This window comes from Amblyomma americanum, chromosome 1 (genome assembly GCF_052857255.1).
Source record: "Amblyomma americanum isolate KBUSLIRL-KWMA chromosome 1, ASM5285725v1, whole genome shotgun sequence".
In the NCBI taxonomy this organism is placed as follows: Eukaryota; Metazoa; Arthropoda; class Arachnida; order Ixodida; family Ixodidae; genus Amblyomma; species Amblyomma americanum.
Genome location: NC_135497.1, coordinates 496,793,170 through 496,820,252, shown reverse-complemented (window position 1 = coordinate 496,820,252; position 27,083 = coordinate 496,793,170). Strand labels below are relative to the sequence as shown.

The 27,083-nt window shown below is 44.3% G+C and overlaps 1 protein-coding gene across 6 annotated transcripts in view; it reads right to left on the bottom strand.

The window, feature by feature from the left end:
- The window catches only part of LOC144116111 (uncharacterized), a 67,004-nt gene that overhangs the window by 22,212 nt on the left and 17,709 nt on the right, over positions 1 to 27,083 (bottom strand). The window contains exons 4-6 of one of the 6 annotated variants that reach the window (XM_077650790.1): positions 15,395 to 15,427; positions 13,142 to 13,201; positions 9,434 to 9,519 (exon numbers count right to left, since the gene is read on the bottom strand). In XM_077650790.1, the coding sequence (XP_077506916.1) occupies positions 13,195 to 13,201; positions 15,395 to 15,427 (40 nt within the window). In that variant the 3' untranslated portion in view covers positions 9,434 to 9,519; positions 13,142 to 13,194. Of the gene's footprint in view, positions 1 to 6,411; positions 6,520 to 9,433; positions 9,520 to 13,126; positions 13,202 to 15,394; positions 26,045 to 27,083 lie in introns of those variants that run through there. The other 5 variants (XM_077650791.1, XM_077650792.1, XM_077650789.1 and 2 more) reach the window with 5 other exon arrangements.

Sequence of the window (27,083 nt, the reverse complement as noted above, 5' to 3'; positions counted from 1 at the left end):
TTGCGTCTGGAGCCGACGCCATGTTACGTCCTGGCTTTTGTCGGGCTTTTTGTCTGGTGGCAAATAGATCCTCCTTTCCAGTTTAAACTGGTGTAGTCGTGAAAGGATATGAACGCATCTCTCGTGAAATTTGGGGACTCAGCCCGGCTCGCTGCTCAGCTGACATAACCTCGAGCTATACTGTAAGCCAACTCATTTCCCCTGTTCCCCAAGTGTGTCGGCACCCATATTAGTTCCACCTCTCTATGGTCCCAGTCTTGATGTCTTAGGATTGATTCTGCCTCCTGGGAGATCATACCCAGCACAAAATTGTTTATAGCCACCTTGGGGTCGCTAATTATAGTGACTGCTTTGGTGCTGGCCATTGCCATGACGATAGCCGCCTCCTCCGCTGTCCCCGAGTTCTTTGCTTTGACTGAACCGGCCGTTAATGTTTCACCCCGAGTCATTCACGCCCACGACAACAACGGAGTCTCCTCCTCCGTATTCCGCCGCGTCTATATAGGCCGTGTATTCCGAGTCTTCTAGCTTGGCTTCAAGAGCCTTTGCTCTTGCTCTCCTCCTGCTTTCGTGAAAAGCAGGGTGCATTTTTTGGAATTGGTTTAATAGTAAGTAATTCTCTCACTTCGGTCGGTAATTTTGCCAGTGCGTTTCTTTCCAGGATTTTATCATGTAGTCCTAGGTTGCTCACGACCTTCCTTCCCAGGGGTACGGTTGCAAGCCTCCTTAATTGCGCAAATATATGTGCCTCACATAGTTCCTTGCTGGTGTTGTAGAACCCTAGTTTAAGAAGTCTTTCCGTAGGGATGCAGTGGGGCAGCCCCAAGGCTGCTTTATATGCCTGCCTTATGATCCCGTCTATTGTGTGCTTTTCGGCCAGCCCTAGCTTGAGGTAGGGGATTGTGTACACTATTCTGCTTATCACAAATGCCTGAACCATTCGGCAGAGATCTTTCTCCGACTCCCAGTCTTTTGTTAGCTATTTGCCTTATGAGCCTGGCTGTCATGTTATTTGTCGACTTAAGACTGTTTATTGTCTCTGTGTTCTTTCTATTGTCCTGTATTATCAGACCTAGGACCCTGATTTTGTCAACTGTGGCTACCAGTGTCTCATTTACCTGTACGAGACGTCTTCTGCGTTGGCATCGCGTTTCCTCGCCCCTCGGATCACCAGAAGTTCGGATTTGCTTGGCGAGCATTTTAACCCTGCTCATTTTACGTATTCCTGGACAATATCGATCCCCTGTTGGAGATTTTGTTCTATTTCCCCATTGTTGCCTGTGTGCGTCTATATTGCTATGTCGTGCGCATATAGCGTATGGTGGCAACTTCTGGTTTTTCGCGGATTTTTGTTTCATGGCCAACAACAATGCCGGCTTTTTTCCGACATGGGACCCTATATGCTATCGTTAAAATAAGGGCATTTCTCCCATGATCGAAAAAGAGTTAAGCACATATCCACACAGTATCCTGTCTTCCGGTTCTTGCATTGCAACAAGTAAGTGGACAGTACACACACTATCACAGCAGATGCATTCACCACCTTACTGAAGGCCAACCTCCCCTACTTTACTTTCATTAAATTACTTTCTCTCTCTCTATGCTGTGTTGCGATCCAATCTTTAGCCTGTGTGGTACACAGCAAAGGCACAAGATGATTGGTTGGTTTTTCCGGGAAAGGAAATGGCGCAGTATCTGTCTCATATATCGTTGGACGCCTGAACGCGCGCCGTAAGGGAAGGGATAAAGAAGGGACCGAAAAAAGAAAGGGAGAAAGAGGTGCCGAAGTGGAGGGCTCCGGAATAATTTCGACCACCTGGGGATCTTTAATGTGCACTGACATCACACAGCAGACAGGCGCCTCAGCGTTTTTCCTCCATAAAAATGCAGCTGCCGCGGTCGGGTTCGAACCCGGGAACTCCGGATCAGTAGTCGAGCGCCTTAACCACTGAGCCACTGCGGCGGGTGTCAGTCACCAAATTTCTGTCTGACATGGTTTCTTTTCAGTGCAAAACCACTCAAATGCTCAGAATCTTGTCACGATATGTGCCGTTGCCTGGTAACTTGGGTAAGTTTGGAGGATAATCATGCCAGCTGTGCAAGATGTTGCTCAGGAAGAGCAACATGGGTCGCACAATCCATACCGGTAGCTGTGACAGAAACAGCCACCTGCCAACGCAGTGGCACACAACCGCCATGCCATTGTGATGGTAGTGGTATGAGGACTCACCGCCATCTATGAATGTTAAGTAGAGAATGAGCAATTCTGCATATATGGGCATTAACCCACTAAAGATATCGCGTCATACGCTTCAAGGCGGAGCTTAAGTGTCCCTTCGAATAGAAGAATGAAGACTTTCTTCCGCACGTCTACTCGGTTTAAGTATGCTGAACCCTACCAATATTTTTTTAGTTGTTCCTGGGATTTCTTAGTCCTGAAAAAGTTTTTTCATGACATTGCAATGATCAATTACGCACCATGAAAGACTGCAATTAAGAAGCAACATAGAAAAGACTGGACAAGCACTATGCATGCTGTTGGATCTTCACTGTCCTTATTTTTTCACTCTGTTCGTGTCAATGATATGTAAACAACTAGCCCAGACTAGCATATTAATGACAGTAATCCCCGGCACATTTTATTGCCCATCTTCATATTCTTCTACCTCTGATGCTAGAAACACTGTTAAAACACTATACCCTTCATCATCCCCACTTCTGCGGGGCGATTTTAATGTTTGCGAACATTACTTGGACAGATAATTTTCTTAGCTCATTATCCTTCACCGCCCTAGTTAAAAATTTCTAGAGACTGGTTCTGTTCATTCTTTAAGACAGTTGCTAACAGATAACAGCAACAATGCACACGCCCTTGATTTCATCACAACAAATGAACCTAACCTTTATTCAGATATCACTTTTATACCTGGTAAAAGTGATAGCTTGTTAATAAACCTCAACTCAGGGTGCTTTGGCTCAAGCCAATTAAAAAAAAAAAAAGGAAAACTTCCTTTCGATGTCATTAAAGACAACCTCACAGCCAAGGTTTACAGCCACACTGTCTGGAAAGACTAGGGCGTCTCCCATCAACTCACATTAGCTGACATAAAAACAGGCTTCTGGTGTATACATGAATGGTTTAATACCTACTAAGCATTACTTCCTCTCCAGAACATTGCCAGCCATGTTAAAAAATCATTACCGTCATCAGCTTTACTATGCCCACTCCACGACAAAGGCCTCTCCCATACCTGTCCATTTAACCCTGTCGAGTCAGGTGCAGCCACCCAATCTCTGCAAACTTCTTAATGTCATCCATTACTTCCATTAATCTCGTCTAATAATCTCATCCATCATTCATTATTTCATCACGTTCTCCCAAATTTTCCACTGCTCCTCAGGCTGGCATGATAGAATGTGATGTCACTGATCACTTTCCGGTACTGCTTTATGCAATATCATCTAGTTGTACTAACTACAGGTAAACAAAGAAATCAATTTTTGATAGTGAAAAATACATTGAAACCACGTATAACACAGATCTTTTGTGCATCTTTGGTCTCTCTAATGCTGTCGAAAGTAATGCTATCAGCAATTAACAGAGGCTCATCGCTTTGATCATACTCAAAAATGCCCCCCCCCCCCTCCCCCTCCCCATTCTTAGAAACCACTCCCCATCACACAACGGCTATACTTCAATTCCACTGCCATCTCATCGCAAGCCAGAGTTTCATTTTTTTTTATTGACCCTTATTTAAAATTGCTCTATCATGTTGCAGAAACTCGCAATAAAATTTTGCATGGATTACTCGCACTAATCAAGGCCCGAAGATAATTCTTCCCTATCCATAAATTATCCCTTTAGTAAGCATTCGTCCATAGGCAGTTTAATTATGGCATCTCATCCTCAGGTAACGCTTATCATATTAATCTTTTGCTGTTAATAAAACTCCAAAAGCAATACGGATCATAACCTCTTCTCCTCGAATTACACCCTCCAGCATTTTGTTCATGGATTTAAAGGTTCTGCCCCTCTCCGCCCTTTATTCTTATAATATCGGTATTCTATTTCTAAGATCCTTCGTCAAATGCCGGAGCCTCGGATGCCAACCTAACTTTAGCAGAGCCGATCAAGTCGGAAACGTGCACAATAAAGCACTTTCGCATCACTCACCGCAGTACGCTAGGCATCTTTCCTCCTGACATGATCATAAACAACTGCACAACACAGTTCGCACTGCGTAATAACTGTCTGCTACCTAAGGTCAGAACTAACTACGGGAAACAATACCTTACCCGCCACGGTGGCTCAGTGGTTAAAGTGCTTGGCTACTGATCCGGAGGACCCGGGTTCGATCCTGACCGCGGCGGCCGCATTTCGATGGAGGCGAAACACAAAGGCGCCCGTGTGCTAAGAGATGTCAAAAGATCCCCAGGTGGTCGAGATTATTCCAGAGTCCTACACTACCGCATCTCCTTCACACCTTATTCTTTAACTCCCTTCTTTATCCCTTCCCTCAGGGTGTCCACCAAGATATGCCAGACAGTTACTGCACCATTTCCATTCCTCAAAAATAAATTTTTGAAATTTTCAATTAACTAGCAGCAAATTTTGAACATTTACAAATAGCAAAAAATGTATGCTTGGCAGTACCAGTGACAACTTTCCATAATTAATAAGGTGAAGACAGAATCTGCATGATGGAGGAGACCTGCACATCCACCCAAAGTGCCGTCCGTGCCCATGCAAATAAGCAAGGTAAGTAAGGAAGATGTGAATTAGAGAAATGCTACAATTCCACCTAGTTTGTACTGACAATTTTGACAACTCCAGTTCTAGAAAGGATAAATAAAGTGTGCAACGATTCCTGTTGCAAACACAAAACCAGGAGCTAATGACACTGAAACCTAGAGGCTGACACAGACATTTAGCACACGCAAATGATGTTTGTGCCAAATAAAAATGTAGTAAGAATTATATTTAGTGGTTGCACGAAACTGCACTGGAAACCACTCATGGCAGCAGCTGCACTGTTCCTTTACTACCACAGGCTGTTTTGCACAACACGCTGGTGCATATCTATGGTTTATAGGGTTAAACGTCCCAAAGCGACTCGGGCTATGAGGGATGCCATAGTGAAAGGCTGCAGAAATTTAAAACACCTGAGGTTCTTCAACATGCACATCGCACAGTAAAAGGGCCTCTCGAATTTCGCCTCTATCAAAATGCGACCGCCGAAGCAGCAGTATCGAAACCGCGTTTTTTTAGTCAGCAGCCGAGTGCCATAATTTATGAGCCACCATTGCGGCCGCTGGTGCATATCTGTCCTAGTTCTCTGTCTCTTCTAGCTACTGTTGGCAGCTGCTTGAAGGCATACGCCATTTCATATACGTGTGCACCAATGGTTTCTCACAATCTTTCCCACTGCTTCATCATATGCAAATGAAGACTGTTAGAGCAGTGCGCCAAGCTATGTTATCTTTAAAAAAAAAGCTAAATCCAGAAATAACATATATTATGCATTCCAAAACACACGCACAAGGAGCTCTACTAATACCATTCAGCTTTAACATGATAAATATTGTCGCAAAAATCTATGCTTGCCAGAAAGCTATTGAGATGCGGCGTGCGAAGAGGCGTGAGCAAATAAGCACAAAAAGATGCATGTGCGCTCTGCGCCCACAATTTAGAGCCATTTCATGCTGTACAAGAGCCATGACACACCGAGGTAAGGAATATTTCTTTCACACTGGGCCAACTTCCAATTAAACTGCACCAGTACTGCAGGAAGCCGACCATTTCCTCCACTACAACACTGCAGTGACTGAATTCCTCTAGCTAACGGTGGACACCTAAACCGCACAGTGGACTACGGAATGAAGAGCATAGAAAAAAATCGGCGCAGAAGTGGCGGGCTCCGGATTAATTTCGACCACCTGGGGTTTTTTCACGAGCGCTGAAATCGCTCAGTACTGGGGCGCCTTTCACGTTGCGTCCTAGGCAGGCCGGGGCGAGTGTTGCAATACTATGCAGAATAAAATAAAAAATACCAGATGACCGCAATGGTGAGGCACAATATGCTAAAAAGTCATGATACCAGTCGCAATGCAGTGTTCGTACTGCCACAGAAAGAAAACGCGTATAAATAAAACTCCTGCTGCAGGAGAAAAAAACAATTGGCGAAGAGAGACTTGCGAAATAAGGTTCCACGAGTGAGCCAACCGGCATTCAAGTAGCGAACAAAATGACAGATTACTTTCAAGCGCAGAAAGATCAAGGTAATCGACGGCTATCGACGGTCTCCCCACGCATGCCGGAACCTCGGATGCCAACCTAACTTTAGCAGAGCCGAATGCTAGTTGATTGGAAAGTCGGTAACGTGCACAATAAAGCATTTTCGCAACACTCACCGCAGTACGGAGGCTACAGGCAAGTTGATTGGAAAGTCGGAAACGTGCACAATAAAGCATTTTCGCAACACTCACCGCAGTACGGAGGCTACAGGCAAGTTGGCGCTGGACGACAGGTCGATGTAGAGCAAAGCAACTGGGTTTGAGATTTATTTCTTGAAAAAAAAAAAAAAACTAACAACCTTTGACGTCATATCCGCCGAGAAAAAAAAAACCTTGCCCTCCTTTCCACCTCTGCTCCAGGCGCGCATGCGCAGTTGAGCAGAGTTGGTGGCTTTCGGTTCGTCGATTTTGGGGCAGACGATTAGGGGTTTGCATCATGCGCAGCTGAGCCAAGTAAGTACCTTTGACAAACTTACTACGAGACAAAAGTTACTGCAATACCCAAGTTCTGTGCGCAGTTTCAGTGTAAATGAGCCAGCGGTTGAGGGGAGAAAGTTTTTAAAAGCTTGCACTGTAAAGATGCACAATATTGTATGCAATATCTTCACTGCATGCAGGCTGACTGCTAAAACTTGCCTGTCACGTATTAGAGCATGGTACCCCTGAAGACCTGTGAAGTGTCGGAGTCAGCCAGGCCTGTACTTTAACCATTTCAGACAATGCTCACCACTTTCATTCAAAAAACAAAATTTCTCGCCTAAACAGTCCATGCAGATCTCAAAAAAGCCTGTTTGTCTTGCAATATGAAACACCAACTGTCATCACCTACAGGAATGCACAAAATTAAGCACATGACAACAGTTGCAGATAGTAACAATGAAGCACCAAGATTTTCCAAAAAACTACTTCGTGGATTGTGGAATCACATTTCACACTAAAAAGCAACAATAAAATGGCGTTATAGGTGACAAAATCTGTCCACAAGACCATGCCAAAATACATGCTGCAAAGCTCACCAATTTGAGCAACACTACTTACTGCGTTCATCAGCTAAAACAAAAAGCAACCAAATTGCGATAAGAAGAGTGCTTTATTCATATGAAACAAACCTATCACTTCTAGTTGTAGTAAACTCTCAGAAAAAACTGCATTTGCTATGTACAAAAATGTATACACAGCATCGAAAAGTACAGATCAGCATTTAATAGAATTCACTAAAACTAAAGCTCTGACCACCAGCCTCTCATATTTGAACGTAGAAATGGACTTGGTCAGGGCATGCAATGCAATTGCTAGATAATTGATGGTCATTAAGGGCAACGAATGGACTGGCTGCCAAGAGAAGGCAAGCATAGCAGGGGGCATCACAAATTTAGGTGGGCGGATGAGATAAGTTTGTGGGGACAAGGTGGCCGCAGCTGGCACCGGACAGGGCTAAGTGGAGAGGTATGGGAGAGGCCTTTGTCCTGCAGTGGGCGTAGTCAGACTGATGATGACAAATGTGAACACTCCCCCAGCCAAATGGCTTCAGAAGCCATACAAAAGCATTTCATAATGAAATTTATTATTTTTATACTCTGGAAAACAATCAATTATAGCTGCGCTATTCAGCACTATTTCACATGGGACAACAAAAATGTAAAGAGCTCCGAAATAACCTCTATGCAAAACTAGACCGGAGAATCGGCAGCGCCTAACAAACGCAATAAACCAACCAAATATGGCCCTTTCTTCCTCCTATACAATTTCCATGCTCAACCCTTTCAACACAAAGCAAAAGGAAAGAGTAAAGCAGCATATAAGTTTCTTCTTGTAGCATATGAATTCGGAGTGTAAATGTAGTGGAGACATTTAACAGTATGCTCTTGTACATACATGTGTAAACTTGTCTTGGAAAAACATTGTAACAGACCTTGTAACCAGATGATCAATGGGGTCCACTACTTGACAAGCACTCCTACCACAAATCAAATTATTCTTAATGACTAAAGGCCGCTGCGGTGGCTCAGTGATTACGGTGCTCGGCTACTCACCCCAAAGGCATGGGTCCAATTCCGGCCGCAGCAGTGGCGTTTCGGTGGAGGCGAAATGCTAAAGGCCTTTTACTATGTGACAGCCGTGAACGTTAAAGAACCCCAGGTAGTCGAAATTAATCTGGAGCCTTCAACCACAGTCTCCCTCATGACCAGAGTTGCTTTGGGACATTAAACCCTATAAAACTAAACCAAAACCTTAACCATTAAAGAGCAAATTATTATCCAAAGAGGGAAAAACCCTAAAATGTCCACATGTTATTGAGGAAAAAAATTGACAAACTCCCAGGTGTTTAGCTATGCAGTTTCTGTTGAGACCTCAAATCCCCACATCGTGACTGCACATCGGTTTCAGGGTCTCAATTATACTGCTTTTGGCTCGTCTCTATTACAGGAACACGTAATGTTTGTGTAAACAAGCACCTTTTAAACAATATAAAAACTTATTGTAACAAAGGAAACAAAATAAAATGTGCACTGACTGGAGGCTTAGCAGGGCTAACACAAAACATAAAGGCATCAGCCTCAAAAATAATTTTTGTTTATACTGGAGGCTTAGCAGGGCTAACACAAAACATAAAGGCATCAGTCTCAAAAATGATTTTTGTTTAGTTCTTATGCCTGGCCTGAAATGTTTCTACAGACAATTCTGCACATTTCGGTATATTGCGCCTTCTATACGGAAATTTCGTAATACTGAGCAGACATGTATCAATGTTAGCAGTGCAACTTGCTCTGGTAAGAAGCAACAATTTGAATAAACTGTAACGGGGGGTTTGTTACGAGGTACTGGGGCGACGGGAACGGCAACGGCAGCAGTCTGGGATCAGATCGGCAAAAGACACACAAGCGTAGCGCTGGCAAAAACTCTCGAGAACACTGTCACCTCGTCTTCGTCTTTTCAAATCATCAGACGCATCTTCTTCTTTAGCCTTACAAAACATTAACTTCTACTTAACCTCATAATAGGGCATTCATTGCTTGCCATGCTAACTACGCTCTTATTCCAGAGCCATGCGATAGTCAGATTCGTCTACACTCCTGAACACCTCTTGCCCAACTCAATGGCAGCAAACACTGTGTGAGTATTGTTCAAAGGGACATACCTGTGTGTCCCTGCAGCTTCTGTATGACTTCCTTGGTCTGTAGGTTCCAAATATACACAGTTGTCCTCTGATCCTGACACGATCCACTGCACACACAATGTAGCAAATTATTCGCAAACACGTTATTTAGTCAATATCAGAATGAGTACTCTGCATAACTTGATGGGCATTAGGCCCAGCTACATGGCCTCCAGAGCCCCAAATGCCTTAAAATTGAGACTTCCTGCTATGCTATGAAACACACAGCACAAGTGTCTTCATACAGTAAAGGCTGCCTTGAACGAAACTTTGTACACTACAACAAGAATGTTTTTTCATAGTATCCCTTGGGAGAATCCCATGCACAAAATATTACGTTCCAGTTTTAGGCAGGTATGGCACAAATGATGCACAAAAATAAGCTTTGGCGCCGACACAAGAAAAATGTGCCACCATTACTACTGGCTGGAAATGACGAAGGACTAAGAATTGAGGTCAGGAGAATCTGCTCTCAGTATAGCCCATGCAAAGCAGTGGAAGCTGTGGCCTGTACGGCATTTTGCTCTGCATAGTGTTGCATAAGAAGCAAGTCATTTGACAACAGCATTGCACTCATGCACGCTAGGATGCAACACATGAGAAAAAGTGCCAAAAGCATGCTTCCTTTGCTAGAGCAGACCAAACAGCCCCTAGCACCACAGCAGTGGAGATCCATGCCATGGCACTGGAGAGTGCTCCTGGCCTGGCAGACATTAATTACAGCACACATGAGCTTCTTGCACTGTGAAGGAAGGCAGAGGAGGAATATTTCATTATAAAGATAAAAACCTTCCCTGAAGGGCTCCTCAGTCCAAGAGCCCTCTGGCCTTCCCCTCCAGCCTAGCTCAGTCAATCAGGAAGGCAGCTGCATTATACCTTAAGTGAAAACAGCTCCCATGCCCTTGCCTCATAATTTTTCTTTGTTGCATGGAAAGGCTGAGCGGGCATGTATGTATATAAATTTTCACGACTCTTGGAGAAGCTGATGATTTTGGACTGTAAACTTAATCCTCAACTCATTCTTGATCTATGAACACAGCCCAGTGCTCAGTATAGCAGTGCCCTTCAGCCTCTTTGTTTTTGGTCACTCCTGTTTTGTACCTTTGGGTTTTTTCTTTAATTTCATCTCCACAAGTTTCTCTCCCCAATTGCCAAGTATAGCCCACCAAGCCTTGTTAGCTTGGGCCAACTTGCTGAAATCTTTGTATTTTATTTTGCTGAATAAAGGCACTATTATTATTATCAGTAAAAAAGTCTGTGTTTATTCCCTATATTTTTTAAGTGAACTTCCCAGTAATTTAGAACACCAAATGGCTTCCTTTGTAGCTTAGCACACTATACAGCCATCAGTTAACAAGGAAGATGATAGAGGCAAACGAAACCCAGACACAGTGACGATTGCATCAGTAGCCCTTCCACTAGTCACCAACATAAAAAAAATCAGTTAACTGCAGTGAAGCAGTAGCCTGAAGTGCAGTGCAGTGAAGCTTCACCCACATTCAGGACCGTCACGTGGAATTGTTCTGTGACAAAAAAGTAGTCCGTAGGTAGAACTTTGTAGTGCAAAAGCACTACTTCACGAGGTCTAAGCGGCTCACCGAGTTTGTGGGAACCGCAGTGACCATAAAAGGTGACCTTGGCAAAATCTAGCATAGCAACAGCCCATGCACAAATCCAACAAATATTTCCCCAACTTGAGTTTTGAACCCACGGCGGCGCAAACAGATCAGCTTTGCTGGCCCCTGCACAAGGGCACTATGCTAGCACCGCAGCCAATCACACCTCATGTTAAACTACAACACACACTCGCGCTTTGCATTGTGCATCGTCGTCTTCACCAACCACCCTCTGCGGCAAGAACAGATTAGATATCAGCTTAACCTCGATCAGAGCTAAACCAGAGTCTATCGTCACCAGACGTACCGACAACCCAGCAAAGCAAAACCATGAGCCAACCTGCCCAAACATATGCTTTTGCATGTCTACTCAGTTTAGCTGCATTAAAACTCTACATTTTTTTTCTTAACAAAACAAGAAACTAATTACAAGACGAAATTATAAGCTCAAGAATTTGGCGCCTCTGACTTATTCGATAGTGTCAAACATAAAAATGCTAATTTCGTTTACAGTTGTGCTTTGTCAGAGGAGTAATAACGGACACCGCGGACCATGGCCCATTGTTACCAACTGATGTTTTTTTTAAGTTGCATCCTACTATAGAGCTGCCGACCAATGACAGAATGATACGCTGTCTCGGCCTAACATAAATGATTCAAGGATTTGAATGTATGAAGCTTGTGGTAAAGCATGCCAAGTCTTTTTGCGCTAGCATTTAAAACGGTGACAAATGCCAATTAAAGCCGCAATGATTTTTAGGCTTCTCCTCACAGCATCAGGGAAGCGTGGAGAAGTTCAGTGATGACATCACTGTTGCCGAGATTTCAGATTTTTGCTACCTTCGTCTGCATCCTGCTCTGCTCCGTCCAATGTCACCAAACGACCCGCCGCGGGCTTTTTGCCTTCAGTGGTATTGTTTTTTTTCCTTTGAGCAAATGTTTCTGCTTTGGAAATATACTGCTGCCGTAGATGACATCATCATGGGGGCCCTCTGCCTGGCGCTGTGCGCTGTACAGAAGCCTGAACACTACTGCAGCTTTATTCAGCTATTACATACACATTTCAAACGCTAGTACCAAAAGATCTAGCAGGCCTTACCTGCAAGTTTCACACATTCGATCCATTTAAGCTCGTTGAATTCTAGAAAGTCTTTAGCTGCCATTTAACATGTTCACTGTGTCATGGGTCACTGGTAGGTCACATTGCGTATGCAAGCTGTGCGGTCATGGATACTGGTCGCACGATGAAGCCATGGGGGAGCTCAGCAAGTTTTAAACAGCAAACGAAAAGCAAATACAAGACGGCTATTGCCATCTGTTGGTAGCTTAAAGCAGCTGGTCTTGCCAGTGAGTCGCTCGTGGGTCACGTATACCGAAGAAAATACAGGGGTGGCCGACCAGTGAGCCACGATCCACAGGGATTAGGGCTCCAAACATTGCTGCTGCAGTGACCGTGTTATGGAGCACATTGGCATAAACAATTCCTTGTTAGTACTGTGCCTCTGTCCTTTCTCCAAACTCGTCTCCACCCGCTCGTCACTCCAACTAGCTCAAAGAAGCATTTTGGCAGTGGTAGGCCACTCTTTCCCTCCCCTGTGTAGCACACTTGGATCACAGCAATTTTCGTGGGTCAGACGGCAACACTGCAAAGTTTAGTGTTATGACATAATTATTACAATGCAACAGGAACAACAACTATGCAATAAAACTCGACAAAACACACATGACCCAACACCAGTTCTACCCAGCCATTAGGATAAGCGGAGTAGTAGCTAGTACAGAGAGGAAGCAATCAACAGGTCTGTGCACAGAGCCTCTGAGACAGGCTAAGAAACACCAGAAAAATCAAAATGGATTCAGCGATGGTTGTTCTAACTGCGTTTCATCACATTCAATCCACTTGGTGGTACTGAATGCCTGCCTTCCATCTCGACATTTGTTGTCACTTATGCCAAGTGCTTATTTTGCTTCCCTCGGTGGCATGTAACGCCATGTTACCAGCTTTTTCAACATGTTGCAGCAAGACAGCAATGCTGACAATAACATGAGAAGCTTTCACCTTGCCACCACTCACAGAGAAGTTTGCAAAGATGCAGTACTTTTCATTCTTGTGGCCCGTGTAAGTCTTCAGACACTGCACAGGCAAAAGAGAGAGGTGCGCAGTAGTGAGGCACGGCAAAGCTGCTGCAGTGCAATGTGCCACCCTTCTGTCCCCGGGGAAGAATGGGGCATGTTCCACAGCCTGACACCCTTTGTTCCTTCAGACCGCAAAGGACAGCACAGACATGTTCCATTCGCCCAATTAACTGAACTTCCCTTCTCCCCCTTATCTCCCACCACACATATAGGGCCGCCAAACAGGGTTTCCCTAGTTGATCTCTCTTGCTTTTGTTTTTTCCCTCTCTCTTAATAGTCAGCACACTCAGATATTCCCCTCCATTGTGCCCACAAACTTAGGGTACATTTATGACCAGCCTGGCATTCAGTGTCAAGAGCAAGCAAAACTTGCCCCTGCCAAAATACTGCAGTGCTAACACTTGACACAGTCCACAGCCAGTGCAACCGCAGTGATGCACTAGATGTTTACAGATAAGGGGCTAAGCACAAATTCTTTGCACTCCCATTGGCTCACAGCGAGCAACCATTTTTTCTGCCAGCACAAATTGGTGCCGCACTGATCGCACTTTCTGCCCCATTTTTTGCCAGAATCATAGCTGCGGCAGCAGATTTTGCTCACTCTTGAAACCAAATGCCCAAACTGAATAGCTATTAGACTGGCATGTGCCCATTGCTGTTGGTTGCAGTTGCCATCAGTCCCCATTCAACCAGTGCCCAGGAGACAGCAGCACTATAATCTAGTCAGACCTGAAGAATTGTCAGTGTTAATCCAAACGCATTTCTCAAGACTGGGTGTTCTCATGAATGCACACAAAAAAAAATTTCCACCCATAGGCCCAACAGTTCTGAGTTTTCTCCATGCTCTCTGTCACGGGTCTCTTTGCCTTCAGAAACATGCAACAATGCCTTATGACACAAGTTTAGTTCAATACATGCAAGACAGAATGCCTATCTAATCAAAATTACAAATAATCTCATGGTAAAACACAAAAATATGAGAGATATTTGGCCGCTGAGAGCGGAAAGTCAATTTAGACAAAGCAACCAACTTGAAAGGCTGCTCAGAGTGCTCCTATTCCTGTATGATTCTTGAAAGGGTTACATTTACTAAAATTGTAACACGCACTCGTATTTCATGATCCAAAAAAAATGCGATGCCTCTGATGGTAATCCACACAAGATTTTTCATGCTTCAATACAGAAATGCATCTTCTCATTTGGAACATCCAACCTTTATTGCAACTGCTTTGATGTCTTGACAAAGTAAATGTCACCGCCGCCTTGCTCGCATTTCCTCACCCGGCCAGAAAAACTGTCGTCCCTACTTGTTGCTCTCAATAGCCCAAATCATTTTCATGCTCGGTGCCGTCCATGGCATTTGATATTCCGCACCTCTTGAAGGCGCTGTTGAATACGGCAGAAGACCCACAAATGTCCCGCAGTGAGGCAGCATGTTTCATCCTGTCACTTGCCGTTTCTCGAAACCATCCTTTTTCGGCCATTGAAACCCTTCCAAGTCGACTTGCTGGCAGCAATCCTGTCTCTTTGCTTCCGCCAATCACGCACATAAGTTTCAGGAGCCCCAAACACGCATGATGTGGTCGTAATGAACTCTGCGCACCTTTGCAACCGATGCTTCTATGGTGGCTCAAGTTCAGGTAGGCGCTTTGCAAAGAGCACACTTCAAATGCTCGAAAAGGCCTATTGGCATCCACAACTACGGTGGCAATATGGCGATATCGATGCACATGAAATACCAAGCTGCCATTTTGCGGTGCCGACAACAACAGGGTGTTGAAGACATGGTTTCATTTTCCCACTCAATTCTAATGCGCATGTCATTTTTAGAATATTTTTCCCCCCAAAAAATGGTGTGCACTATAACTGAGTAAATACAGTACCATGAGGAAGAACAGTGAGTACTCTCCAACTCCCAATAGTGCTTAGGCTGCAGTAGTGATGTATTTTTTAAAAACTCCGTAAAAGAAAAATGTGCATTACAGTAAGCAGGGTCTGATGAGAATAAAATATCCACAAACATTTCAAACTTTTCAGAAAAGAGATGCAGTTTCAGGAAAAGAATTCTGTTCCAAGTAAGACCCCTTGCTGTTTTAATAAGCACTGAACTTGCTACATACCAGAGATGTTACCAGAAAATACCGCTATGATGATACAGGGGGAAAAGAGAAAATTCCTAGCAGCAACTTACTTTCCCTTGCTGCAGTCCCACAGCTTCAATGTGCTGAAATCAACAGAGGATAAAAAAGTCACACATCTGGACTGGACACACAGCCATGGCAATGTATACCAAACCTCATGATAAGGCTGTCACATGCAGCCAGTGGTCGGTCACTCAACATGCGCTCAATCTTAGACACCTTTTCGACCTGTGGCCGAAAGGGGGCACTTTTTTATTTCAATATATCAGTTTTTCATTGAACAAGCAGCAAGAAGAGCCAAAATCACAAAGACACCCTAAGGTGACAGGAAAAAAAAAGGTGCAAGAGCAAACGCTTTGCACCAATACAAATCTTTGACGCGTTGGCAATATACACACTGCCCGCCTGCTAATTCATTCAAACACACTTCTTCAAAACAGTCACCAAATAACAATGCACTCATGTAAGGTGGCTGTTCCACAAATGTCACAAGCGCAGCACCCTTGCAGAACAGAGATTTAGAAAGACGGCTAATGCAGGTAAACCACAGGCTCTATTAGTAAACATGCACTGAGAGTTGTTAGGCACCGTATTTACTCAAGTAATGACCCACTCACACAATAAACCCATCTCCCACTTTTGCAAATCAGAATTTACAGTACCTTTTATTTTTAAACCTAGTGTAAAAAATACAAACCTGACCTTCAGGACTGGTGTTCAGCATATTCGCTTTATCTCAGCACAATTGGCCACCGTTGTCGACTATCACTAAATCATAAGATCGCGCCATGATGCAAATACCTTTTGAAGCGAACGATGCTAAACATTGGTGTGATGAACACGGGTGACATGGGGACACAACTTGTCGTCCCCATGCTTTTGTTATGACAGATGGATGGACAGACGGTTGGATGGACGTATGCGAAATTTTGACTCTAACAAAAAAATCTGTCGAAACGTTTTTTTCCCAGCTGAGCCCTCTCCCCAAATCGACGCCAACTTTTCTGAAAAAAAAACAAAAAACAAATGGGTTCATTATACGAGCAAATATGGTACCTTTCCCATTTCCTGTTGTGCGACACCATCTCACCCCTATCACTGCAGAGCACATGTACAGGGCCACGCAGTGCTGCCACCTGAGCTAACAGGGGTTGCTTATTTACAAGATGGAGCTGGAAACCAAATGTCTGCTGCAATCACAAATTCTACCCCCTTCCTTTCAAAATGCACCTGTTTATTATGCCACTCTCACTTCATGTGGTTTCTAGGAGTGATAAATTTGCAGCCAAATTATTGGGAAGGCTTAGTGGGGCTGAGCGGCACCTCAAGCTGCATTTAGTGGATTTTTTCCTTTGGCCCTCTCCATGTCAGCATAGGCACAGAGATGAGCACCACACAAAATGTGCACGTGCAAGAGCTACGTGCAGGGAACCATTTGGCCAAAACAACCACACAAGCTCCACTGCTGGCATGTTTTTCCAAAAGATGATATCTCCTTAAGTTATACACGGGCTATGAAAGGGCTGTAGATTTAATTTCAACTATCTGGGGCTCCACAACATATCACACAGAATACTGAAATCTTTGCATTTAGTCTCCATCAGAAATGTGGTTGCCATGACCAGGACCTGGTCCCGTGTCCTTGGGCTTTTCCGGAAGAGAACCTGCAATGACTCAGATGGCACAGCTTACACAGGCAAGTGCCCTTCAGGTCCTTTCATTCCTTGCAACTAATGATACCAACTGGAGAAGAAAAGTCTCCTGCCATCATCATCATCAGACTGACTGCGACCACTGCAGGACAAAAGGCCTCTCCTGTGTCTCTTCAATTAACCCTGTCGTTTTCCAGCTGCGGCCACCTAATCCCTGCAAACTTCTTAATCTCATCTGCCCACCTAACTTTCTGCTGGCCCCTGCTACGCTTGCTTTCTCTTGGCATCCAGTCTGTTACCCTTAACTGCTATTGGCTATCTTTGCCTTCATATTACATGCTCTGCCTATCTCCTTTCTTCCTCCCGATTTCGAATACGATGCCATCAACCCACGTTTGTTCCTTAACCCATTCTTCCCTCTTCCTGTCCGTTAACGTTACAACTGTAATTTTCCTTTCCATAGCTCGCTGCGTTGTCTTCAATTTAAGTTGAAACTTTTCATTAGCCTCCACCTTTCTGACCCATAGGTATCTATACTTTTCTTTTGAAGGATACTGGTAAATTGCCATTCATGATCTGAGAGAACCTGCCATATGCGCACCTATTGACAGTTTTCTCAACTCATAAAATGTGTGCTCCCTCAAAGGACAATAATAGTACAAATGGGATTAACAGTATTTACAATGACAAGGCAGCTCGTGAACAGACAGATCTGAAGATAGGCCTCAGAGAAGGCTTTTGATCAAGTAATTTCCAGCACAGACTCATACAGCACAGCTCATACCTAAAGCTAGTTTCAAGCATTGTAATAAATTTTTTATATTAAAGATCTTTTGGGAGAACTGAAAAAAGGGGGAAGGAGCTACAAGCCATTGATTTTTCCTCCAAGCACCTAGTTGAAGCTTCAAGAATTTAGCAGTTCGCGTAAAAACCGGAATATAGTTCGAACTTTTTTTCAAAAAACCATAGTAAAAAGTCGTCCCCCGTCTTATATACCGGTCATTGATGGAAAAACTACGGAAGTCTTGCAACAATGGCCGGCTGAACTCAACAGCTTCCCTCCATCGCCATCAGCAGCAGTGCCGCCATTTTGCATTTCCGTAATTGCAAATCTATTTTGGTTAGAGGCTGCTTTTTCACATTTTGTTTCAAAATGAGCGGAAGCTGTCGGCAATTCCCTGTCGCTTTCAATGAAAATGCCACTAAGTATGCGGAACCTCACAGCAAGCTGGCGGCACAGCGCGAATTTGGAGTATTCGAAAAGAGAATTCAGTACAAGCGGAGGCAGAAGCTGCGTATTACAACTTGCAGCAACCAGCAGAAAGCATCATTTCGTGGGCGGACTACAGCGTATCCAGAATTGAAAGGAAAGGTTGCACTGCCTGCAAAATCGCTGCCAGTGACTGCCGATTGCATCCGCGTGAAAGCGGTAGAGATGCGGACCGCAGCGTATCCAGAATTGGAAGGAAAGGTCACGCTGCATGCAAGATAGCTGGCTGTGACTGCCTAATGCATCCGTGTGAAAGCGGTAGAGATCATGCGTGCCTCTAGACTCACGAGGGCGCAATTCAAGGGCTCGCCATCCTGGATACGGCAATTCATGAAGAGGAAGGGCTTTGCTCTACGGTGCCGCACTTCTGTGTGCCAGAAACAAACACGCGAGTCGATGCGCGCATGATACTGTTAAAAAATTGGCCGGGTGTACATACAAGCAGCATTGAAATGAAAATAAATACTGTCACCATTGTGCAACCTGTTTAGTCACATTTGTTTCAAAGTAAGGGTGTCTTTCGGTACTGTTTCCACTGAAAAAGTTTTTTTCATTTTTTAGAAGTGGTTAGTTGAGGGGCGACCTATATTCTGGTCCGACCTATAGTCCAGTTTTTACGGTAATTCCCTGGATCCTGGGGTCATCGTACAGAGGCCAACCCAATGACATAACCAGAGACATCTAAAAAACACTTGCTGGATGACCTTCCATGTATGCTCTCTAAACCTGATGGCTGAAAACGAGTCACATTTCATGGCATCTAGCAAGCTACTCTTTTCAAGTTCACTGACTTTTCTACGCTTTCCCTATTTCAGTCAATATTCCCTGACCATCGAAGGGGTGGCAAAAAGTATTGGTCAATGATAAAGCAGCATGCATGATCCATTCCCAAAACTGCTTACTGAAACTGAAAAAGCTGCAATGAAAACATATTTGCTCTTCGTGTTCCAGACAGCTGACTTCTTCCTGAAGGATCTCCAGCTCCAAGCTATGACTTGTGAAGTGTTTGTTGCTTCTTCTCCTCCAGCTCTAACTCTTTCACTACCACGTCATAGGGCATCGGTCATATATGAACGACATTTTGAACCTGCTGCCAAAAATTTAAGTTGGCGTTCCTGGATAAGCTGCACCATCTAGTTTGCTTCTATTACAACATCCCTTTGCTTTAAGTTTTGTTTTTTTGTTTTCTAACACAAGGTGACGTGAAAAATGAAACTTTGACCAGATGCAGTCCACTGGTTCGCGATCATGGTGTTTGTTAGACCGCATGTTCCTTGAAGTCTAAAGGCTACACTGTGCACTTCTGTCGGTTCTGCAGTTTTATTTAGAGCAGCGGTGGCGAGTTACCAACCCAAAAAAACTACCACCCCCCCCCCAAAAAAAATATAGGAAAGGAGGAACTGCAAGCTTTGCTATAATAAACAACAGAACTCATCACCATCATCATCATCAATATCGTCAGCCTAACTGCACCCACTGCAGGGCAAAGGACTCTCCCATGTCTCTCCAATTAACCCTGTCCTTTGCCTGCTGCGGCCACCATATCCCCACAAGCTTCTTAATCTCATCCTCCCATCTAACTTTCTGCCGCCCCCTGCTACACTTGCCTTCTCTTGGAATCCACTCCGTTACCTTTAAGGACCAGCAGTTATCTTGCCTTCACATTACATGCCCTTCCCAAGCCCATTTCTTCCTCTCTATTTCGACTAGGATGCCATTAACCCGCGTTTGTTCCCTATACCCGCTGCCGGTCTCTTAACGTTACACGTATCATTTTTTCTTTCCATGGCTCGCTGCGTTGTCCTGAACTTAAGCTGAGCATTTTCCATTAGCCTCCACGTTTCTGCCCCGTAGGTGAGTACCGGCAAGATACAAGTGTTGTATACTTTTCTTTTGAGGGATATTGGTAACCTGCTATTCATTATCTGAGAGAACCTGCCATATGCGCTCCATCCAATTCTTATTTTTCTAGTTATTTCCCTCTCATGATCCAGACCAACAGACACTACCTGCCCTAAGTAGACATATTCCCTTACCACCTCTGTCACCTCGCTGCCAATTGTGAACTGCTGTTCCTCTGCTAGACTGTTGAACATTATTTTGGTTTTCTGCATGTTAATTTTTAGAACCACCATTCTGCTCTGCCAGTCTAACTCATTGATCATGATTTGCAGTTAATCTCGTGAGTGACTGAGCAAGGCAATATCATCAGCGAATCGCAGATTACAGTCCAGCCCGCTTATAATGAACATGAGCATCATGCGGCGTCCGTTCGTTACATTCCGAAGTTCGTAGTAGGCGGACCACAAAGCTTTAAAGACAGTTGCTTGTCAAAACACAAAATTTTTTCTTTGCAAAAAAGTCCGTGATGGACGTCTGCTTTTGCAGTGCAGATCCGATGAGGGAGGTTTCCTGTCTATTTAAAGAAGAAGCATGCACTTTGCCGAGAGCCTTGGCATAGATGAGTTGTCTGAGGCTCTCTATGTAGCCCATTGCTAAAGGTGCGCTTATGGGTGCTGGCTCCAAAGTTTCGTCCTCATCCGATTCCTCCCCGTCACTCTCGTCCCGCACTTAGGAAACGATGCCCTCGTCCGTGCCCAGTTCCGCGGCGTCGGCGTCGTCATCGACCAAAATAAAATCATTCCAGCCAATGTCATGACCCCCCATGTCGGAGTCGACGATGCGCTGCCACAAATCGCCACCGGGCTGGTCATATTCCGAAGCATCAGGCTCGGCAGCCGACGAAGCCGGCTCTGCGGAAGCAGTTCCGCACGCAAGTGGCCGTCACTTCCGCCCTGGCCGCTATCATCCTCTCTACCGCTGAATACAGTGGAAATGGGCATGGTGTTCCCGTCAACCATCCCGAATTACAACCAGGGCCCGAGATTTGAACGAAGCGAACGAAACGTCTGCACCACAACAAGAGTGACAAAAGCGCGATGAGGTAGGTAAACGTGCAATGCACACAGGCGGCAATCAAGCCAATCAAGCTAAAGATACAGACACACAGTGCCAGCGGAGAGACCAATGAGGGGCGTCCGTGAGCATCAGTGCAGCCACCTCTTGGCTCCCACAAGAGGCCTGCTTCACGGAGCGTGGCCTCCGCGATCGGCACAGGCGGCGCAGTTGATCACGGAGGCCGCGCACGGATTTGCAAGAGAGTGAGGAGAGGGGAGCAGAGTTGAGAGGAGTGGGAGGGCAGTGTTGAAAGGCAGGTCGGCTGGGAAAGGGTAGCTCGCTTGAGAACGGCACGAAACGGGGCGGGCAGTTTGCCTGCGATTAGGCTTGGGGAAACATAACGCGCGCCGGGCGCAGCGCACAAAGGGGGACGGAGGCAGGTTATCTCACAGCGCGGTGCCGGATTTACACCGTCCGTTCCTGTAACCGATCAGCAGGGCTTAATAATGTTTGTCATACAATGTGATTTTGTACCATTGAAACAATGTACATTTTGACGGTCGTGCAGGTCTCATTCGTTATAAGCGAAAGTTTGTCTTAAGTGGGGCCGTTATATGTGGGCTCGACATTTAGGTATTATCCATTAACTCTTATCTCCAACTGTTCCCAATTCAGGCCTCGAAATACTTCCTCTAAACAGGCAGTGAATAGCATTGGCGAGATCGTGTCTCCTTGCCTGACGCCCTTCCTTATTGGAATTTTATTGCTGACTTTATGGAGGACTATGGTGGCTGTGCAGTTGCTATATATATCTGCCAGTATTTTCAAATAAGGTTCTACACTCTGATTCCGCAATGCCTGTATGAGTGCTGAGGTTTCCACTGAGTCAAATGCTTTCTTGTAATCAATGAAGGCTATATATAGGGGTTCGTTATATTCTGCGCATTTCTCTATCACCTCATTGAGAGTGTGAACATGGTCTATTGTGGAATATCCTTCACGAATGCCTGCCTGATCATTTGGTTGATTGAAGTGTAACGTTGCCCGAACTATATTATCGATTCCCTTACTAAATACACCTCGTAGGCAATGGACAGTAAGCTGATCGGCCTGTAATTTTTTAAGTCCCTGGCATCTCCTTTATTATGAATTAAGATAATGTTACCATTCTTCTAAGCTTCTGGTATGGCTGAGGTCATGAGGCATTGCGTACACAGGGTGGCGTTTTTCCTTTGCAATCTCCCCTCCATCCTTCAACAGATCTGCTCTTACCTGATCCTCACCAGTTTCTTACCCCCTTTTCATTGTTTCTAAGGCTTTCTTTACTTCCTCTTTCATTACTGGTGGGATGACCCATTGCTGCGTGCTACTGCCTCTCATTAACATTCTGATTACATTGGCTACTGTGCAGATTTGTGTAGAAGTCTTCGGCTACTTTAGCTATCTTATCAATATTGCTAATGACATTGCCCTCTTTGTCTCTTAGCACATACATCTGGTTCTTACCCATGCCTAGTTTCCTCTTCACCGCTTTTAGGCTACCTCTGTTCTTTAGAGCATGTAAATGCAATCTGTAGCACATCCCATATCTGCCTCCACTTGTCCTCACGCGACTGCTTTCTCTAGTGGCAGAGCAGTCATATCCCCTCACTTGAAAGGCCACAGAAATTGCAATGTATTTTGTGGACAGCTGAAAATCACAAGAATGGTTGCTAAGAACATGTGCAGTGTTTTGCATATTTTAATTTTTTTTAATCAACTTCTGGCTCAGTGCAGCGATGTATTTTTGCTTTGCTTGTATTGTATTTTTGTGTTACCAGCATACTTATCCAACAATTTTCTTTTAAAGTCTTGCACACACAGCTCCAGCGTTTTTTTTTTCATCTGGAAGTATAACTAATAAGGTACAGTTGGATCTTTTACAATACAGTGTATTTAGCACTTCTTGAGGAAAATTTTTACTTTAAAACACTCAAAATCAGCCATATTTTCACAGCAGTGAAAGAGTTAATATTGGGGCTACCCTCTTCCTTTTTTTTAAGCATTTCCACAAAGTATGTCAAAATATAAAATTGTTCATTATGAAGCAGATAAGAGCAATAGAATTCAGCTGCAAATTGAACCCAACTGTGCAGCAGACAACTTCATATTCAACAACTCCTGGGAAATTATGCAAATGACATAATCCAGGAAACGCATTTGCAGAAAATGTAGCTATAAAGGGAGCAGACACTGCACACACTGTGCACAAATACAGCAATATCTCCTTGATAGTTTTTAAAAAGTTGTGGAAAAATGTATTATCCGTGAAAACGCATGATCCAAACACCTAATTTGAAAAATGTAACTGTCGAATGAGGTATAAAGACATTTATTGACAATTTCACTTCATAAAAACATCAATTGGCATTTCTTGGCACAAGATCTGAACAGATCCTTTTCTAGTGTTCGCAGAATTCAGTCCGTGTTTGCGATGTCTTAAGTGCGGAAGGAACTTTGGAATGCATCTGGTCCATTGACGGCAATGACGAAAGTAACAAAAATCTCTTCCTCGTCATTTTTGGTTGCTTCACCCCTTTACAACAAAGTACTGCAGAAAAGCCATCGTGGCACCTGACTGTCGCAGCGTTTGTTCCCCAGGCTCGGCCCAATAGTATGTAAGCGCATCCCTGTAGTTCATATAGACGCTTTGCCCCTTGCCCTTATGTACAGCAAAGAAACCTCAGCATTTCCTCTTCATGACACATCCCCAAAAAAACTGCTCTCACAAATGCTAGAGAGCCATTTTTTTTTTGTTGTTCATTGCTGCTAAAGGTGATGGTGCTTCGCCTCCTAGCACACGAGCACCGCAGAGAAGTTACCACAACGGGTGATTGCCACTGCATTCCAGCTCTTCATATGTCACGGGTCCTCCCGTTCGGCCCATTCGTATGTTTGCACACGTGCAATTGGTCAATAAACATATCACACGACCATAATTTACCAAATTTTAAACATAGTAGCCGGGAAATCGGGTTATCTGGAAACGTATAAACAAGGAGAAATAGTGTATCTCTGGGACATTTTTAATGACTGTGCTTTTGAGCGTATGAACTGGGAAATGATATGAATTGCTAACATATCAACAAGGTTTTACTGTATTTAACTCCCCCTCCTTATCATTTATCATATCCTAACACCTATCAGGCATCACATTTTGAAGGAGGGGAAATCGTGTAGAATGGGTACAATACATACAAAGCATAACTACATTTAAGGCAAAGTTTAAAAGATAGTTTAATTCAATTACTATATGACAAGGGAGTTACCAAATGCTGCCATGAAACACTAATCTGCCCAACATTTTCTGCAAGTGGAGGTGCTCTTTTCATCACAGTTCAGACAGAGAAAAAGGTGCATTTCCTGGCAGTGACTGATGCAGCTAGCCATCCTCTCACTGGTGCAGTGAGGTCAACTCACTCAAATGGTGCATTGCTGCATAATGCAAGGTGACAGGTAAAAGGAACAGACAGCCCCAGCTTGGGCTGCATTGCGAGACCTTTACGGAGACAACCCCTCTCATACTCCCTCCCTTGTGGCCCCAAGAGCCTCAGCTCAAACTGTGGGATGGCACACCAAACAATGCATTCTTGACGAGGCATGGGCCTTTTAGCCTTTGCGTATCAGTTTTGCCGCACTGCAAGCCCCGGCAGCAACGGGCGCATAAATGCTGTTATATTTAAACTAAGAATCAGCATGGCGATTTCAGCAACAGTTTTTTATCTTTTCAGCACAGCAAGAGTACCTCACTGGCCTGAGCTTTAAGATTTGGGAGTTTGTTAAAATCATGCTCACAAGTTTTCAACTTGCATTAATCGTTCACAAGAGTGGTGGTCTTATCCGATGGGGTTATGTGTGCTTTCACAGAAGAAACACACAGCTTCAGACTGAACTTCAGGGAAATCACCAAAACGACATGCTTGTCATGCTTGCAGGGGCATCACATATCACACATTATACTCCTTGCACTGCCAGAGGTTCTTCTTTCGGGCTTTCGACAAGGCTCCCTTGAAGAAGGAGGCTGACACAGGCTGGTTGGGTCATCACCAGCTAAAAGTAGTTTTTTCCCACCCATTCCCTGACGGCACCCCTTTAAACAGCAACATAGGCACAGGACAAGCACAAGGTGATTTTCACAAAAAGTAGCAGCTTTTTACAACCTTGGCATCATAGCACGAGCCACAAAGCAACTAGTCTGCATCTGTTTTGGTTTCCACCATGTCGCATACGAGATTGACACAGGTCGCCAGCAAGCTTTTCAGAACGATTTTAACAGCACAGTAGGGTAGCGTGGTGCCTTGCATGAGAAAACCAATAGTGCACAAATTGTGCATACTGCTTGTTCTGGCTTTTTCCATGAAAAATACTTTTGAATGCAACTACGTTTGTTGCTCTGCAACAGCCCAAACTTAGTGAACAATATGGCAATCACTACAGTACCCAACAATATGTGTACTGCTCATTTCATGGACACGAAAAAGACACCTAAAATGGGGAGGATGTCACACCTTCTACTTATTCACAGTATAAAGATGTGATACTAATGCGAATGGACTGCGTGTCAGACACTCACAGTACCGGGGAATAGATGGCACACCATTGTGTTAATTTCAGTCAGACAGTTTGCCTGACTTAAGCAATTTTCTGACAGTATCCCTGACGATTCCTTGATTTTTCCAGCTGCACAAAATTCCCCTCACAATTCCACATTTCCCATGTTCCTAGACACCCTGAATCATATGATTCAATACAGTCTGACAGTCACTTGTCCAGGGCAGCTGCCAGGATGTACTTCGCATTTGAAGAGAACTTGGCAAAAGAAACGGGTGGGTTGTCATCATCTACAAATAGAGGAAACCATGTCTATTAGCCCATTGAAATGAAACAGCTTAGATATTTAGGCTCAAAAAGTTATACCTTGCATGTCAGTGCTTTGAAATACAATTAACTATTCTTACATGCAAGCAATCTTAACGGTGCACTAAAGAGGATTCTGAGCTCGTCTTTTCACCCCGGAAACTCAATCTACACACTTCAAGCATTATTAGAAACTGAATTATCGTCTTCTGCGACCGATTTCCTTATTAAATCGAATTCAACGTCTCGACTCCCACCTTTTTCTTTAACTCACCTACGAAAGTAGGAGTCAACCAACGCGTGGAGTGCCTTTCAGCCAGTTGATTTTGCTTTTATTTTGTTTTTTAGATTTTCACGAATAAATAGTTTGTCTCAGAGAACATAGCTGCGAATCAGGCCCACAGAAATAAAAATATGCGCGGAATCTTTGCTTTACGCATGACTCTGTCAAAGGCAGAGCAGCAAGGCAGTGTTCCCTGCACAAGGAGGCAGTTACCGGGCTGCGCTCCCCCCCTTCCCTACCTACTCACTGTATGCGTGCTCCCCCCCCCCCCAAATAACCACTTTCGAGTGGCAAGCTGCCACCGCGACTGGCTGAGAGACACTCCACGCATTGGTTGACTCCTCCAACTTTCATAGGTGAGTTAGAAAAGAAGGCAGGAGCCGGGACATTTAATTCAATTTAATAGGAAAATTGGCTGCACAGGACAACAATTCAAAGTTCTTAACAATGCTTGGAGCGTGTAGATCGAGTTGTCAGGGTGGAAAGACGAGCTCAGAATCCTCTTTAGTGCACCTTTAAAGGTGTCATAATTAGACACAGCCCATGCCCTACAGTTATGAGCTCGTATATGCTGGGAACGCTCTGCCCATTTTTCTGCAGCCCTATGTATTCCATGCATTTCACTGTTTCACATTCCCCGCATTACATGCTTGCACACTGAACCTTCACACTTAATTTTTCTGACTGGTTTTATCCATCGCTTCAGCACCATGAACCAGCCTCATTTGCCATCATTCCAC